Here is a 19,126-nt window from a genome sequence, read left to right as displayed (position 1 = left end):
TAGGCCCTGTGTAGCAGATAGATAATGACATCTTCTACTGTTATGAGTGCATGTTAGGCCAATTGCAGGGGGTTGGGGAAATCCAATGTTTGCACCTGGGATCTGAGCAGGTTAGGGACCAGCCTTTCCAGGACTTGCATGATATTTGCCATCCTCCATCTTTCCTTGATGTTCATATAAGTCCCTGTTTGCTGTTATAGTAACAAATCTCAACAACAGAACATTGTATCCAGTTATTTCTTTGTAGGGTGGTCTTGGAAATGCAATGTTCTGTATATAATTTTTAATACTAATTTAATTGTGTTAAGATCATTAGATTCCACTTTGGATGCATTTAGACACAGACTATTCCAACATGTTTCTTTCCTAAGGGTTTGTTCCATGTCACATCATATGTATATTAAGAAATCAGTTCCTACAACTTGGTTTCTATAAACCATGGCTAGCGATTTTAGATGAATGGCCAGATTCACATAATGTGTGTAGGTGTTGTAGAAGTATTTCTGTGGAGACGCTAACATTTTGTTATAGTCTTCATTTAACCTGTACCTTACTTGATATTTGTTTGACATATTCTTTTTCACTAAATTCATCAGTATAACTTCAATCAAAAGAAATTGCCTCTTATAAGAGAATGCTTTTTTTTTTTTTTTTTTGCTACCCTAATCTATAATTAGAAAAAATGGTAATGCTTTTAACAGTTAATTTTCAGTTTGAGGTGTCCAGGTACAATACATTTCAGTTTATATCTGTGGAGACTGTCAGTAATTATGCCAGTCTTGTCTAAAACATGAGCCTCCTATATTACTTAGGCTTCTTGACAACACTTGTGCATTAGTCTTAAAGTGAAATGTCTATTCCAGGTTAATTTTTTACATAAATGTATTGTTTACACAAAAATTTCAGGTAATGCCTGCACATTGTGGAACAATAACAGCAGTCGCTTTGGAAAATACATTCAACTGCAACTAAACAGGTAAGTCGATAAAAGATTTAGTTGGATTTAAAAATTCATTGACTTGCTTATGTTTAGATTTTATGCATGAAATGTAATTAAACAAATGTAAATTATTTGCATAAATGATTTTAATATAGTAGAATATTTTAAAGTTTATTAATCTTTCAAATCAGTGCTGGGACAAATAAGTCTTACCTTTATTTTACTTTATTTAGTAATTTAAAAAAACACTCTTATTCTGTTATTTAGTTGCAAGGTGCCAGAGCTTGTCTTGCAACATTATTTGTTGTCTACATAGGAACTAATCATAGATGGGAAGCAAGGGTAGCTCAAGGAACATATGTTAACGCCCATCTATGCAAGGTCAATTTAAGAGTTGTGATTTATCCTTTTAATTGATGGGGAAGAAGCTGATCTAGGATTTAAACCCGGTTCACTGTTCACCACCAAGCCACCCTTTATAAGTTTCAAGTTGAAATGTTTCTTTTAAATCAAATTTTGTGACATCATAGACAATAGATGAAAAATGCGAAATCCACTTTTGTGCATTTTAGTATACTCAAAATTAATTCAGATTTTTTAAAAAATGTGGTCATGACTATAAATACCAGATATTTTGTATGCTACTCAGAAAAGGAGACTGATATTATTTTGAAATGTAGCATCTGTGGAAATACAACTTGTTTACCAAGAAGTCTATTTGTAATTGAGAATTAACATTTTGTTTAAATTCTGAATGTCTAGTGTTCTCTGTTTAGCTGGTCTAAAATGCTTCTTAAATAAACATGGCTACTGACTCACCACTTTTTGGTTGAGTCATTAATGATAGAGAGAGGCTAAAGCAAGATGTACAAATTTCAGTATCTTTCATTAACATTGATCTTCATGAATGTATCTTAGATCATGATGTTAATTTGATGTTGCGGAATTTTTATTTTTAATTAAGGGATTGTGTTCTGGCACTGAGTACTAATTTGTTCTTGTTATGGGTTTTTTTGTAATAAGAAACATACATTTATTTTTTAAAATGATTTTTATTTTCTGTGCACATGGGAGACCACTTCAGGTTAGACCTAAGACATTTTTTGTTTTCTGTATTTAATGGTTGTTTTGTTGGGTGTGATGAACTGGTGCCCTACATAAGGTTGGCTCCTGACCTCCTTAAACCCTGAAATAATAGATAAATGGTATGGACTGAAGACTTGTAAGTTTTACTTAATGACTTGTGAAGTCGTATTCCAGCTAACTGCTCTTTCTGCATCTAGACTTTATATGGCATAAATAATATACAGTAGATCATTTAAAATAACTTAATTGAAATTGTTTTGTTTTCATTATTGTAAACAGATTCACCTTTTATTTTTATCACTTGTCATATTTCAGTCATTTAATTTCATTATCTAATGTTTGTTCATTCCAAACAAATTGTACCATAGACATTCAAACTCATTCTTGCTTTAGTTTGTCTGTTCTACTCACTTTTCCTTTACTGCAGGTCACAACAACTGGTGGGGGCTTCCATTCAAACATATCTGTTGGAAAAAACAAGAGTGACTAATCAACCTGTTAATGAAAGAAATTTTCATATATTCTATCAGGTTTGTGTTAATTTCCAAGAAGTTTTGACAATTTAAAAAAAAAAAATTCTATCGATTTACTCAGACATCTGTATTGAAGTGAAATATGGCCACCTTCCTGTAGAGCTTAAATTTATTTTAGTAACATTCACAAACCCAGTATGAATTTATAACATTTTTTAATACTCTGGCTTGACACTTTTTAATTATGTTTTAGTTTTCATTAATAGCAAACTTTTCTTTTGTTTTCTTTATAATATAACTAGCTGCGTGTGGTCTTCGGGACAAAAAACAACCCGAAGAATTTCAACCAGTTTTACTATTTTCATGAACTTGGAGAGACATCAGCTAACTCTTAAGAAATACCCCAATGGCTTTCGTAAGAAGACACTGGCGATACCATATCTTAGCCTTATTACTGGCATATGAGTCCTATTACACTTTGTCTCAAGAGAATACCTCCAGATGGACAATTTTTTAGTGAAAACTTCAAGCCTTGCACTCTGTTGCTGAGGTGTTTTAGTTGCATGTTATTGAGCCACAGAGTTTGCTTTATTTCGAATTTTTGTCTCTTCATCTGTGTCATTAGCACGACGTTGTTGTTGCATGGCAGTGTTGCAGCAAATAAGTCTTTCGTAGTGAGATGCATGCAAGCAACGAAAAAATTTAAAAGTGCATGCACGTGCCATGTAGTGGCTGTGATTGAACATGAGTGGACTGCTCCATACACACACAGGTCTCTTGTGTATACAGTATATTTGTCTAATCCTGTTCAGCCATGTGAGATTCTAATTGATTGTGTTTAATTATATTTTTCCCTTGTGCAAATTTCTATTTTTCTTTATCTGGTTCATATTGTTTAGATAACAAAAGGAGCCACTGAGGATGAAAGACTGAAGTGGAATCTCCCCTGTAACAGTCTCTTCACGTGGTTGCCCAACACAGAGAGAACCCTTGAAGGTCTGTGAACCTATAAATGCCTTTTAGTTGGCTGTTTGTTAGACCACTCTATAATGGTTTTTATTTTGTGTTTTAGTTTAAAATTTATTATTTTGAGTGCTGCAGTTTTTCTCCCTTTATTAAAAAGTGATATGTCTCTTTATTTCTTGCTAATGCTTAGCATTTTACTATGGTAATTGTTACCTTACCTATGTACTGATACAAGAGTGGGTGGTATCGTCTAAAATCTGTATCATGATATGACTGAAAATCCAAATGGCTTTACTAAATACCAATATCATTTATTTGCATATACTTTTCAGGCTGGAACTTATTTTTTTTAAGAAATATCAAATATATTACTGATAATGCAGACACGCCTCTTATTCATCAGAATGCACATTAGCACTTTGCTATTTAAGTAGATTCAACTTCAGGTGTTCAATTTTCTTGAAATGATAAAAATACAGCTTCTTTTTCTGTCACGGTCACTGACTTGCTACTTCTCTTGATCACTCACACTGCTGCTGCCAAACAAACACATTAACTCACCAACTAGGTTAAACTACATACTGATACTTTTAAGGGGTAGGCTTATTTATTACACACAGTTCGCATTCAAGCCTATATACAAAGACATTACCTTTAAGACAATAATACACTGGCAATCACGTTTTCAGTTTGTTTTTGCATGCACATTTTATAGTTCAAATTAAGTTTTGGAGTTACACATGGTACAGAATAAAAAATTATAATTTGCTTAGGCTTCAAGAATCATTGTGTGATTTACTTTAGTTAAATAACTGTTTAATTTTCTTTAATTTTTGTAGAAGATTGCTTCGAGGTGACCAAACAAGCAATGCTTCATTTAGGCATCAGCAGTGAAACACAAAATCAGATATTCAAGGTAAATAAAGATATATTCCTGTTTCTATAAATTTTATTTATTTGATTAAATCCAAATAATTAAAATTGAATAGGTAAAAAGACAGAACTTACAAAGGAACTGATGAAATGGACTTTTTAAATAATTATGAATGTTTACTTTATGGCTGTAGTTTTTATTGCTCATTTCTGTGCACTTTACGTACTGAACCAGCCCTTGGTGAATGGGATGATTCCAGGATAATATACAGTTGTGCTTGAAAGTTTGTGTACCCTTTAGAATTTCTATATTTCTGCATAAATATGACCTAAACATCATCAGATTTTCACTCAAGTCCTAAAAGTAGATAAAGAGAAACCAGTTAAACAAATGAGACAAAAATATTATATTTGGTCATTTATTTATTAAGGAAAATGATTGAATACTACATATTTGTGAGTGGCAAAAGTATGTGAACCTTTGCTTTCAGTATCTGGTGTGACCCCCCTTTGCAGCAATGTCTCAAACTAAACGTTTCCGGTAACTTTTGATCATTCCTGCACACCGGGTTAGAGGAATTTTAGCCCATTCCTCTGTACAGAACAACTTCAACTCTGGGATGTTAGTGGGTTTCCTCACATTAACTGCTCGCTTCAGGTCCTTCCACAACATTTCGATTGGATTAAGGTCAGGACTTTGACTTGGCCATTCTAAAACATGAACTTTATTCTTCTTTAACCATTCTTTGGTAGAATGACTTGTGTGCTTAGGGTCGTTGTCTTGCTGCATGATCCACCTTCTCTTGAGTTTCAGTTCATGGACAGATGTCCTGACATTTTCCTTTAGAATTCTCTGATATAATTCAGAATGCATTGTTCCATCAATGAAGGCAAGCCATCCTGGCCCAGATGCAGCAAAACAGGCCCAAACCATGATACTACCACCACCATGTTTCACAGATGGGATAAGGTTCTTATGCTGGAATACAGTGTTTTCCTTTCTCCAAACATAACACTTTTCATGTAAACCAAAATGTTCTATTTGGTCTCATCCGTCCACAAAACATTCTTCCAATAGCCTTCTGGTTTGTCCATGTGATCTTTAGCAAACTGCAGATGAACAGCAATGTTTTTTTTGGAGAGCAGTGGCTTTCTCCTTGCAACTCTGCCATGCACACCATTGTTGTTCAGTGTTCTCCTGATGGTGGACAGATGCACATGAACATTAGCCAATGTAAGAGAGGCCTTCAGTTGCTTAGAAGTTACCCTGGGGTCCTTTGTGACCTCGTCGACTATTACATGCCTTGCTCTTGGAGTGATCTTTGTTGGTCGACCACTCCTGGGGAGGGTAACAATGGTCTTGAATTTCCTCCATTTGTACACAATCTGGCTGACTGTGGATTGGTGGAGTCCAAACTCTTTAGAGATGGTTTTGCAACCTTTTCCAGCCTGATGAGCATCAACAACTCTTTTTGTGAGGTCCTTAGAAATCTCCTTTGTTCGTGCCATGATATACTTCCACAAACATGTGTTGTGAAGAGCACACTTTGATAGATCCCTGTTTTTTAAATAACAAAGGGTGCCCACTCACACCTGATTGTCATCTGTGGAACTGGACACAGACAGACAGACAACAGTTTAGCACCCATCACACTCATTTAATATATACAATATTTACAGTATTGCCGTGCTCAACCCAGTGCCTCCAGCACCGATCCCCAAAAGTCCAGGCCTCACAGTCCTTTGTGCCTTCTTTCTGGCCGCCTCCACCCCTCTCTTTAAGCTCCGTCCTCTTCCACCCGACTCTTGCTCATGACGGAAGGGAGATGGCCCCTTAAATATCAACCCAGATTGGCTCCAGCTGCTTCCCCGGCAATCCCCCATGGACACGCCCCCGTGTTGGGGAAGTGCCGGCTGCGCACCCGAAGCCCTCCGGGTGTTCCCAGTCCTCTTTTCCCCCCCAGCACTTCTGGGTGTGGCGGAAGTGCTGAGGTCCAGGGTTCTTCAGGCACCGGGGCGCTGCCTGGCGGTCGCTACTGGCCCCTACAGGGTTGGGCTTCCATGCCCACTACCCATGTCCGCCAACACAACCAGGACGGTCACCCTCTCGTGGTCTGGAGGAGGCACAAGCCCTCCTCCAGTCCTCCTGGGCGTCCCGGCTAGGCTCCACCCCCAGCCGCATGCCACATCATCCCATTGATTGAAAACACCTGACGCTAATGTCACCTTCAAACTAACTCCTAATCCTAGAGGTTCACATACTTTTGCCACTCACAAATATGTAATATTCGATCATTTTCCTCAATAAATAAATGACTAAGTATAATATTTTTGTCTCATTTGTTTAACTGCTTTCTCTATCTACTTTTAGGACTTGAGTGAAAATCTGATGATGATGATTAGGTCATATTTATGCAGAAATATAGAAAATTCTAAAGGATTCACAAACTTTCAAGCACAACTGTATCACAATTTAAACAAAATTCTACTGTGACAAATTCAAATATGGAAATATTTGTTAGTTATTGGGTGTGCTGTACTACATTGTGTAAAATTTATGGTGGGTAATTATGCTTTTAATTAGTCTTAGTGGTTATTTGTGATGTGTTCACATATAGTCAAAGGTAATCTCAGGTCTATTCCTTTGAGGTAATGAATTTTAATATGTGCATTGTTGATGTAAAAGTTAACTAATTAAAATGTACTTTTTAAAAAAAAAAAATGTATTCCTCAGATTCTCTCTGGACTCTTGCATCTCGGAAATGTGGAGTTTGTTTCGCCAGATGACGAATGCATGCAATGTGAACTTAGTGAACATTCCAAAGGTAAAATAAGCTATTCTCTGTTATTGTTTGTTAATGTACAGTAAGTAAACTCTTATTTTGACATTAGAATACTGTTATTGTGGCATTAACACATTTTACATTTCAGTATAAGTATTCAGATTTTGGTTTATTTCTCAGTGCACAGAGAAACATAATCAACAACTGAATGTCTTACTGAGAAGAAAATTTGTGTTTACGTTTTTAGTGTTGCAAATGAAACCAAGAAGACATTGAGTAAAAATAAAATCTGCTTTCATATGTGGTTTTCTTTGCATATTAAAGAAAAGTTACAGGCAAGCATTTTTTTTGCTTACTGTATTTAAAAAAAATCATCAGAAGCTAAACCTAAACATGGCAAATTCCAGTACCTTTGATATATTTAAATCTACTGTCATTACATACAAAGATTTTTTATTATTACTTTTGGCTGATGCCTTTATCCAAGGCGGCATACAACCTTTGAGAGATACAGGGTTTAATGGTTTAAGGTTTCTTTATTTAGTCATGTTTACACAAGAAAACATGAAATTTGCCTTCTCAGTTGCATCTAATAACAGACAGAATGAGATAAAACAGACAAATAGAAACAAAAAAGGTTAAGGTAAAGCAGTTAGATAATACATATTTACACCAAAAAAAAAGGTTACAGGATATATATCAAAAACCTTAATCATTATCTCCGATATTTCTTATTGAAAAGTCATATGGCACTAGGAAGAAAGGAGTTTGTGGAGCGATTTATGTGGGTTTTCAAAGCGACTATCCTTCCTGATTTACTGTACTTTAGTTCTACATGTAATGGATAACTGTCATCAGTTGAGGCAGACATCCAGTCCCGCCCTCTGGAAATGACCCTCTATCTGTTACATGGGCAACCCTTTGGCCTGTTCCAGCCAATTGGGTCCCAAACAGTGAGGATCTTATGAGCTGGATCACCCTCGGGGAAACGCGCCACATGGCCTTAGTGCCGTAACTGATGCGCCCTCATAATGCAGGTAATGTGCTTCATTTGGGACTCCAAGAGCAACCACTCATTCGACACAAAGTCAAACCAACGGTACCCAAGGATTTTCCAGAGAGACACAGTACCAAAGGAGTCCAGTCTTCGTCTCAGGTCACTGGATAGCGTCCATGTCTCGCACCCCTGATGAACCCCAGCATCAACTGGGCAAAACACAGAGGTCCTGCCTCAACTCTTCACAGCACTCACAGAACCAGTGTACAGGCCAGCCATTATATCCAGCAACCTCGAGGGTATCCTGCGAACCCTCAGAATGTTCCACAGGGCAGCTTGATTAACTGAGTTGAACGCTTTGCGAAAATCGATAAAGGCTTTTTTTTTTTTTTTTTCCAGAGCGAGAAAGGCATCAAAGGAATACTCCACTAAAAAGTGATTTTTAATTTTATTTGATGACTACTTTGTATTGTTTGGCAAAGTGATGTGATTGCCAAGAAAAATGTTAGACAGATTGAAGTTTATTTGTCCCTGGGGGAAATGTGACTTATTACAGGAACTCTGTAAATAAATACAGTAGATAAATAAATATATGCACACACCAGAAATATTAAAAAGAAAGAAAATTAAAAAAGAAAGAAAACTTCTGACTTGACAGTAACAGTTACACAAAGGCATTATGTAGACGTGTTGCTTTTGCTGTAAAAGAGCCCCAGTAGTGTTTCTCGACACACTTCTGCTGAATAATTTGTTGGCTGAAAGCCCCCAGTGTTAGTGTGTTAGAGAGAGAATGTGCATCACTGTTCATAATGGCACTCAGTTTTGTTTGAATTCTGTCCTTTGCTACTATCTCCAGGGCGATCCAGAGTGTGTCCCATAACTCAGCTTGTCCTTTTAATTAGCTTATTGATTTGGTGGGCCTATGTTGAAGTGATGTTACAAGCCCAGCACACCACAGCATAGAAAATTGTACTGGCCATCACAGAGTCATAGAAGTTGTAAAGGATGTCACTTTCTACATGAACTCAGTCTCCTAAGGAATAAGAACCTGCTCTGTCTTTTTATATAGTTCCTCTGTGTTCCAAGACCAGTGCAACCTATCTTTGATGTGGACTATCAAGCACTTGTAGAAGTGCACTACCTCTACATCCACTCCCTGAATAGTGACAAGACATACAAGCTCTGTAGTACGGCAAAAGTCAATGACCAGTTCCTTGGTTTTGATGATGTTAAGATGCAGACAGTTCTCTTTGCACCAAGAAACAAAGTTCTCCACCTGACTCCTATACTCCATCTCATCTCCCTAATAGAATTTCTGGAAGTGACATTATATGGTGTTATATTTATAATTTGAGGTGTGCACAGTGAAGAGAAAATGAGACTGGGCTGTTCCCTGTGGTGATCCAGTATTGCTCACATCTGTATCAGAGACACGGTCGTTGAGTCTGACAAACTGCAGTCTGCTTGACTGTTTTTATGTTTTTATGAACCTTGGAGGTAATAAAATTCCTGAAATCATAGGCATCAGTGGGAACCAACACAATACCAAAATATTCATGAAAAAATCAAAATTACTCATGTTGAATAATCCACTAGTCAAGTATGTGTATTTTGGCTAAAATATTGTTAAATAATGCACTTCTGGAAAATTCACTTTTATTCAGCATGGATGTGTTAAAATGGAATTAATCTTTTGAACTGGTCTGATCTTTCTTCTCATTTGTTAATCTTTCCACTTTTGTTCATAAGAGGATTTTTCCCAAGTGGTTTATTTAAACAAACAAATGCATATGTCTGGAACAAAGTTGTTTTTTTTTTTAATGAGACATTTTGATGTTGTTTGCTGTTGTTTAGCATTGGTTCCCACTTACACTTGTTGTATCAGTAATTTTTTTACCTTCGCTCTCCATAAAAATATGAGATTAACAGTTTTTCATGCCCATAATTACAAACAACATTGGTTATGTAACAAAAAATGATAATTTTTGGGTGTAATATTCCTTTAAAGATGTTATACAGATAATGAGGCTCTCAGTTCTGAACACAGCCATTAGTGCCTCATTCCTTCACCTTGAATATGCACATGGAGTGTTGATATATGTGGTGAAGTAGTGTATTTCTTTTGCCTTCTTCTAATGTTGGCAAGATGCTTTGGATTCTGCAGTATTAACAAATCTCCCTGCAAGACATTATTGTGGTTTAAAAATATTAGGTTTAGTAATAAGGGAAACTGTATGACCTACTTTGAACCTCTCTGTGGAAAGTAATTTTAACTATTCCAGTCTTAATCATTAATTGCAAGGTTTAAAAAGGTGGACTGATTGTTTTTAGCAGTTTTTTAGGACTTCTCTGTTCAACTTCCAGGTTACAGTTAAGAAAGCTAAACATGATTTCTTCACTGATTTAGTATCCCGTCATTCTAAGAATTCTAGGGTTTTATTTAATTCAATTAATGCGGCCATTCACCCTCATTTTGTGATAGGATTAAATAGTACTGTTCTTTCATGTGAGCAGTTTCTTTCATTCTTTGTCAGTAAAATTGATACAAACCACTGCGGTATTGTTCCAACTGGCTATGAACTTCCTACTGTTAATCATGGCATCTTTCACAGTTAAAAAGTACTATTGACACCCTGAAACCTACTCTCAGTCCTCTTGATATTGTACCACCACGCCTCTTAGTGGAAGCCTTTGATGTTATGGGTCCATTTTTACTAGCCATTATCAATGGTTCTATTAGTAAGGGGGTTGTGCCCCCATTTTTTAAACATGCTGCGGTACGTCCCCGTCTAAAAAAGGCAGAGTTAGATCCTAGAGTTCTAGCCAATTTTCGCCCGATTTCCCAATTGCCATTTCTGGCTAAAATATTAGAAATAATTATTTATAATCAATTGGTTGATCACCTTAACTCCAATAATTTATCTGAGATCTACCAATCTGGCTTTAGGTGTTATCATGGTGTTGAGACGGCCCTCCTTAAAGTATTCAATGACATCTCTATTATTACTGACTCAGGTGGCGCTGCAGACCTTGTCCTCCTTGACCTGTCTGCTGCCTTTGACACTGTTCACCATGAGATATTGCTGTTGCGGCTCCAACATCTTGTTGGACTTAAAGGAGCTGCTCTTAACTGGCTCAGGTCATATCTAATTGGTAGACACTTTTCAGTGAATTTAAATTCCTCTTTTTCCATCTACTGCTCCTCTTAAATGTGGTGTTCCTCAGGGATCCATTTTGGGTCCTATTTTATTCTTTATAAACCTTCAACATTGGAGCTATTTTTAGGAAATTTAACATTTCTTTTCACTGCTATGCTGATGATACACAGGTTTGTATTCCCGTCTGCAACTCTGCAATGAATCAACTGCACAACTGTCTTTTTGAAGTGAGATCCTGGATGACTGATCATTTTTTTGATCTGAATCAAAATTAAACGGAAGTGCTACAAGTGGGTCCTTCAGCTAAAGCCCAAATTGGTCTTGGACTTCTCGGCCCTTTCTCTGTCTTTTGCAAACCTCAAGTCCGCAATCTTGGTGTTATTTTTGACAGAAACCTCTCTTTTGAGAAACAGATTAATTCTGTAGTCAAGAGTTGCCTTTTCCAGCTTCGTCTTTTAGACAAAATCAAGCCTTTTTTATCTTCTAGGGATCTTGAGAAAGCTACTCATGCTTTTTATCTTTTTTCGCCTTGATTACTGCAACTCGCTGTATTCTAGGATTAGCAAATCCCTTATACACAGGTTGCAGTTGGTACAGAATGCTGCCACTCGCTTTCTGGTTGGGGCAAGAAAGTCTGATTCTGTTTCTCCAATATTAGCTTCTTTACACTGGCTGCCTGTCACTTTTCAAATTGATTTTAAAATCTTGCTGCTGGTTTTTAAATCTTTATGTGGGTTTGCTCCTGCCTATTTATCTGAATTGTGTGCTTTACACCAGCCATCTAGAGAGCTTAGATCTTCTGGTCAGTTGTCTCTTGTTGTCCCTCGTACCAAGTGTAAAACTAAAAAGGACAGGGCTTTTGCTGTTGCTGCTCCTCGCCTATGGAACTCTCTACCTCATTACATAAGGGAGTCGTCTACAATTGAACTTGAATTGTAAAGCACTTTGGCCACAGCATTCCTATGTTGTTTTAAATGTGCTATATAAATAAATTGACATCAACACATTTTTGTAAGGCAGTTACATTATTTTGGTAGTGATGATTTTGGCCTTTGCACAAGAAATTTGATCCCATAGGTGCTGGCTTTGACATGAGTGGAACTTTGAAAAGATTTAGTTACAGTATCTGTCCTTGAATTGAGCCCACACTAATTTAATAAGATTATTTTTAACATCTATTATCACATTCTACTTCCACACTACAATTATGTTTTCACCAGTTGTAAATCTAATTAGGCATCTGTAATTCCATTTTGACTAGTTATGTTAAAGATCCTAAAATTCACATTTTGACTATGTAATTACAGATATTTCAAAAAAGAAATCTGACTAGCCAAAATGTATCTATAGATTATGAAAATTAGAATTGGCAGAAATAAACGAGAATTTAACATTTTACACAAAGTGTTAAAATGCCTTGCCATACTTGTTTTCATGTGGCTTCAATTTAAAAAATGTTATCCATGTAAAGAAATGTAACTAGATTTTATAGAACAACAGAATTTATTTATATAGCACAGTATCAGACCTATGTTTTTTTGCAATAATTGATATATCACAAAGGTTTACAAAAAAAGTTTAAAACAAAGAGCAAGTATTTTTAGAAAACAATTTAATATAGTAAGAAAGAAACCATAAACGTCCCACTTAATAAGCAAATGCAATGGTCAGCTTTTTTTTTAATGCTAGGCTCTGCAATAATGTGTGATGCTAACCACAAAGTACAATTTGTATTCATACTGATATTTGTGATATGACTTACAGAAAGAATATTATAGATTTCAAAAGTCTAGTGCTCGTTTTCATCTTGCCAATCATTTAGACTACCAAAAATGTATTAAAATGTAACCCTGAGGCATTATTTTGAGTGTAGTCTCTTGCTTTTTTTTTTTTTTTTTCCTTAACTTGCTATGGGTAATATTGTCTCCAGTACCTACCAATAAGGATTCATCTGTGAAACTGAACTGAATTAAGTGATTTTGAAAATATTATGCCATGTTTACAGCTGAGTTTTGCTGATTAGATTTCTTGCAGATAGCAGCAGGTCTTCTGAAAATCTCTGAGGATCACCTACTCAGTCAGCTTCGCATTCGAGTCATCCGAGCTGGCAGACAGCAACAGGTATTCAAGAAACCCTGTTTGAAAAGTGAATGTATCATCAGGAGAGACTGTCTGGCAAAAGTTATCTATGCAAAGTAAGATTCAACTCTGAAAGCATGACTCTATTCATAGCGTTGCTTGTATCATACCCATATTTATGTAGTAGAAGTAAATATGTTTCTTCTCAAAGGATGAAGCATATGTTAATTTTGTAAACAATTTCAGGTGTACACATTTTTTGTTTAATTCAGTATTTTAGGATGGGTTTTTAAATTGAATGTTTGGATACATTCACAATATACAGTATGTCAATGGATGCTTTGGTTTGCAGTCAACATCTGAAGCTGAAGATGTGTGTACAGAGGTCACACAAACTAAAGAGAAAGATGGTGCTATCTGACATTAGTACATCTGCAAGCAGCACAGTGAGATGTTTAGTAGGGATGTATGGGATATAATGATTTTCTCGTATAGAGATAATTAAGATCTTAGAAGTAAAATATAGTGTTAGATATTGTGACAATACTGGTTAATAACAATGTGTATTTGGTTTGAGGACATAGTAATAACTTTCTCAGGCCTAATTATTATTATTAACACATTAATGCAAATAATGTGGCCTGTTTAACAAGTTAAAAAATATCATATCCAGGGTCCGCAACGAACCAAAAGCCTTTCAGTTTCATGTATTTTTTTTTTTAATTAGAAAACAATAATATAAAAAAAGCTGTGTACCTAAAAATTGCATACATATATACTACTTAAAAAATTTTAATGAAATAAAATTTTCATTTAAAGGTTTAAAATTTTGTACTACACAGTTCACAAGGATACTCTATTCAGGTATGTCAAACACGCAGCCCCCGGGCCGCATGCGGCCCACAACAGAAATCTGTGCGGCCCACATGACAGATCCTAGTTGGCATTAAACTTGTACAAAATGATTACTATCGTTTGTGATTGAATCATTCTGCATCTTTGGCATTACTTATTGACTTTTCTTACTTCTGCCTTCTGACAAAAACACGTTTTCCCATGGCATTATGATACCAGAAACGTCATCTGCTAGTATAGCCACGAACCTTGACCAAAGTTAATGAGCCGCGACGTCACAACTGAAGTGCTAGACTGCAGCAGGGGTGGCTTTAGGCATGTGCAAACTGTGCACCTGCACAGGGCCGCCACGCCAATATATATTGAATATAAAACAGAAAGAGAAAATAATGACACAGCTGACGGCAATGTGGCTGAAAAACATTGTGTTTCTTGTTAATTAGTATGCTGTATTTACTAATGTCACTAGAGTCGGAGCAGTAAGCTATATGTAGTACTAGCAAAATACCCGCGCTTCGCAGCGGAGAAGTAATGTGTTAAAGAAGCAATGAAAAAGAAAAGGAAACATTTTGAAAATAACGTAACATGATTGTCAATGTAATTGTTTTGTCACTGTTGTGAGTGATGAGTGTTGTTGTCATATATATATATATATATATTTACACACACACACATAAACATATATATATATATATCTATACATATACACATAAATATACACACACACATATATACATACATATATATATATATCTACATATATACACATAAATACATATATATATATATATATATATATACACACACACATATATAAACATATATACATATACATACATATCTACATATATACACACACAGATATTTCGTATCAGTGCAATACGCTACTTGTTAAAACGGATAACTCCCGCTCTTACGTGCAAGTCTGCGTGGATATTATGAACTATCGTATTTGTTCAAGTTCTATTTAAATTTTAAATAGAAGGAATTTTTATTTAGTCGACAGAAATATCTTTGGTAGGAATGGTAAAAACAGACAGGAATATTATTCGTGAATAAATCAACTCAAACCTTAAACAACTTATAATATTTTGCTCTCCATAAAAATATATCCTGTCTAAATTATACAAGTTAGAAATAAAGTAAACGTTAAAAGAACAAACATTCAAATTTCTTTACTTTTATGTAATTTTATATAAAAATAAACTTAGATTTTAAATATCCCAAAAGATTTTGCTCTCCATAAAAATATATCCTGTCAAAATTATACAAATTCAAATATGAACATGCTGCATAACAAAACCTAGAAATATAAATAAAATGTGTTCCTTTCAGCAATAACAAATCAAATCATTCAGTTGTCTTTGCTCATATGTCATTTTAGAGCTGGACGCCTGGCATCTTTTTTTGGCAACAAGTTCGTTTCTGTTTGGTGTGAGGTTCTGTGTTGTGGAGATTCTCAGGATGGATTGCAGGTGCTCATCAGTGAGGCGACTCCTGTGTGCTGTTTTGTTAGTCTTTATCACTGAGAAGAGCTTCTCACACAGATATGTGCTACCAAACATGCACAAGGTTCGAGCCGCATGTAGACGGACTTTTTTTGTTCTTCAAAGTCACCAAAGCGCCGTGCAAACTCAGTGCGCTCAGTTTATCAGCAAAGTGCGTATTTGGGAACACCGTAGTGACGACTTGGTTTAACATTACTTGGCAATAGGGAAAGTGATGTAAGTTGCACTAGTGCATTTGTGTCTCCCATAAAAGCAGCTTCACTTGAAATCACTTTGTGATTGTGCACGGGTGAAAACGTCCGCTGAAGTGTCAGATTCTTATTTAATTCTTCTGCTTTCTGTATCTTCTGCATTGCATTCAGGTTACCCTGATGTTTTGTCTCATAGTGCCGTCTTAGATTAAATTCTGTAATTACAGCCACATTAGCTCCACAAATGAGACACACGGGTTCAGTAAACATATACTCAGCCTCCCATCGGTTTTTAAAGGCTCTATTTTCAGAATCAACTTTTCTCTTCAGCATCGTGTGAGCTAGCTTCGCAATAACTTGCAACATCATAAGCTACATTTGATTAACGCGGTAAGTGTTCGGCAAGGCAGCTGAAGCGCTGCATTATGGGATCTGTAGTTTATTGTGTTACCAGCGCTTCATGTACCCGGGCCATTAATAACAATAATACAGTATATAAAATGATCTCGGGCGGATATAATTACGCCGGGCGGATGTGGCCATGCCCTTGAGTTTGACACATATGGACTAAATAGAACTTGAAAAGATATATTTTTCAAATGTGATCGCGCAATTCAGATAGAGTTGACGCACTACAGCCTGCATGCCTCAATAAGTCATCCTCCCCACGCTCTTACTTTTTGACCGTTCATCTAATGAATACACTGAGTATGGCTTTACCAAAACAATCATTGATGGCGAATAAAGTATCCATTATTCGAGTATGTAGATCGGGATATATATATATATATATATATATATATATATATATATATATATATATATATATATATATATATATATATATATATATATATATATACCAGCGTATCGCAGCGAGAAGTAGTGTGTTAAAAAGCTAGAAAAGAAAAGGGAACATTTTAAAAATAACGTAACATGACTGTCAATATACAGTATTTGTTTTGTGAGTGTTACTGAGTGTTGCTGTCATCAAGGATTTGATTATCATTATTTCTTTCAATCAGGTTCGTATTTGTAAGATGTGTTGTGTTCAAGTTACATTCCGTGTTTGTCAATCGTTGTAAAGATGACAGGTTTCATTCATCGATTCGTTTCTTACTGCATCAATAAACAGCTCGTCTTCTTCTTTATCTGAGACCTGACACACTGCATGCACGGGTTTTTTACACTGTCTTCCTTTAGCGGGACATTGACTTTTCCAACGTGTGCTTTGTTTCCGCAGTAGTTGGATTTATGAATATGCTTGTATGTATCAGGCGCTTTATATTTTTGCTGCCTTTTCAATTGTGTAATTGGTTTTGTTCAGCGCTCTTTGGAACGGTTGCTTTTTATCTGTGCACTGCGTCAGTTCACGTGAGTCACTTGGTGTACATGCATCGAAGGTTCCCAGCTGTGCTGGTGCCATCTCGTGCTATGTCCATGGCTGTATTTAATGTTACCTTAGTCCTGGCATTTAAAACTTTCTCTCGCAGTTTCGCTGAGTTTGTGTCAAACACCACCCTGACCATCTCATCTTCCTCTCCATAAGCACAGTCATTTACCCGTGGCAGTTTGCTATTGGATTGCCGCTGACGGACGGCCTTATATGGGCAGGCACTAAATTACAAACGCCAGCGGCAGCCTGTCTATGAACTTAATTTAAAGTGTAGGTTTACATCGTGCTTTGTTTCAGTAGCAGAACTCATGAATATGGTTGTATATGTCACTTTCGCTTCGCTTCTTATTGTTTCGCTGCCTTCTCAATTATATAATGCATGTTTTCTTCAGCGCTTTTTTGAGGTCTTCCTGGTTTTCTATGTACTGCGTGATTACGTGAAGGCGTGATGATGTCACATGAAACTCCGCCCCCACGGCGTTGAAGCTCATCTCCATTACAGTAAATGGAGAAAAACTGCTTCCAGTTATGACCATTACGCGTAGAATTTCGATATAAAACCTGCTCAACTTTTGTAAGGAAGCTGTAAGGAATGAACCTGCCAAATTTCAGCCTTCCACCCACACGGGAAGTTGGAGAATTAGTGATGAGTAAGTGAGTGAGTGAGTAAGTGAGTGAGTGAGTGAGTGAGGGCTTTGCCTTTTATTAGTATAGATTATAATGTTCTGCCGTAATGAGAATATCATTGGCTGCTACTTGGTTTTCAAGTTACGGACACGCGCATAATAGTAGTGTGTCATGAGCACGAGGCGGCTATGCAGTAGCTAGCTAAGAGGACCTAGCTAAGAGGCTAAGACTCTAATTGTATGCTGTTGTACGGAGATTTTATGGAAATAAATTGCTTTTCTTTAAACTTTAAGTGTTACATTTTTTTAAGTTTTCAGTATTGGAAAGAAAGCTACAGTAACTTTGTATAATAGTATAATAGTATTTGTTACAGTGCGGCCCGCTGATCATGTATGGCAGTCGAAGCGGCCCACCAATGGTAGTGACTTTGACATGCCTGCTGTATATGTTAATACATAACACTGGTGTTCATTTTCTTTATGTATACATACTGACATAGGTGCATAGGAGTGGGAGGAAAGGGGGTGGGGAAAAAGAGTTTATGGCAGTCCTGAAGCAACAAAAGTTGCAAACGTAAACATTATGCAGTTTTTTTTTTTCTTTCTTTATTTCATTTTTCTGTAAGAAGATCAAATAAATGTCATAGCACATAAGTGCTAAATAAGTTACTTTGAGAGGCACTAAAACCAACATAAGTCTCTTGTCCTTCTGTTTTTTACTCACTAGTCTGCCAGGTAGCTTACAGTGCTGACTGCCCTAATATAATGACAAAATTCTATGAAATAGAAGTGTAATGATTATCCCTACCCATTATTCCAGTTTGAAGTATCTTCAGTCATCTTTGCAAAGAATGCAAAATAGCCATTCAAATAATGCACAGTGTCAGTGTTTAAGCAAGATAGCAGTTACAGAGATCTTTTTTGCATTTTTTACTTTGACACGTTTGTGTCTCATATGCTATGCCAATTTCAGAATTAATAATACATCGGCTCATTTTCTTATTGCCTTCTTTTCAACTTGCCTTTTAGAAAGGCATTGAGATTCAGGTTGTACTTGCTCAAGTAGTTTTTTGTTAAAAGTTCATATTTAAGTTCATTGTTAAAGTTTAACCTACACCATTATTTTTTTTTAATTCCTTTGTGTTGATTCCACATTAATTTTGTGTTTCAGTGTGTATTTATTTCATGATTTACA

The 19,126-nt window shown here is 36.1% G+C and overlaps 1 protein-coding gene across 1 annotated transcript in view; it reads left to right on the top strand.

Moving 5' to 3' along the window:
* The window catches only part of LOC120531421 (unconventional myosin-XIX), a 76,450-nt gene that overhangs the window by 23,961 nt on the left and 33,363 nt on the right, over nucleotides 1-19,126 (top strand). Inside the window, exons 6-11 of the mRNA XM_039756826.1 lie at nucleotides 907-976; nucleotides 2,454-2,556; nucleotides 3,399-3,495; nucleotides 4,305-4,381; nucleotides 7,073-7,163; nucleotides 13,300-13,471. Coding sequence (XP_039612760.1) covers nucleotides 907-976; nucleotides 2,454-2,556; nucleotides 3,399-3,495; nucleotides 4,305-4,381; nucleotides 7,073-7,163; nucleotides 13,300-13,471 — 610 coding nt within the window. The remainder of the gene's footprint in view (nucleotides 1-906; nucleotides 977-2,453; nucleotides 2,557-3,398; nucleotides 3,496-4,304; nucleotides 4,382-7,072; nucleotides 7,164-13,299; nucleotides 13,472-19,126) is intronic.

Source organism: Polypterus senegalus, chromosome 6 (genome assembly GCF_016835505.1).
Source record: "Polypterus senegalus isolate Bchr_013 chromosome 6, ASM1683550v1, whole genome shotgun sequence".
In the NCBI taxonomy this organism is placed as follows: Eukaryota; Metazoa; Chordata; class Cladistia; order Polypteriformes; family Polypteridae; genus Polypterus; species Polypterus senegalus.
This window is presented reverse-complemented; position numbering and strand designations above follow the sequence as displayed.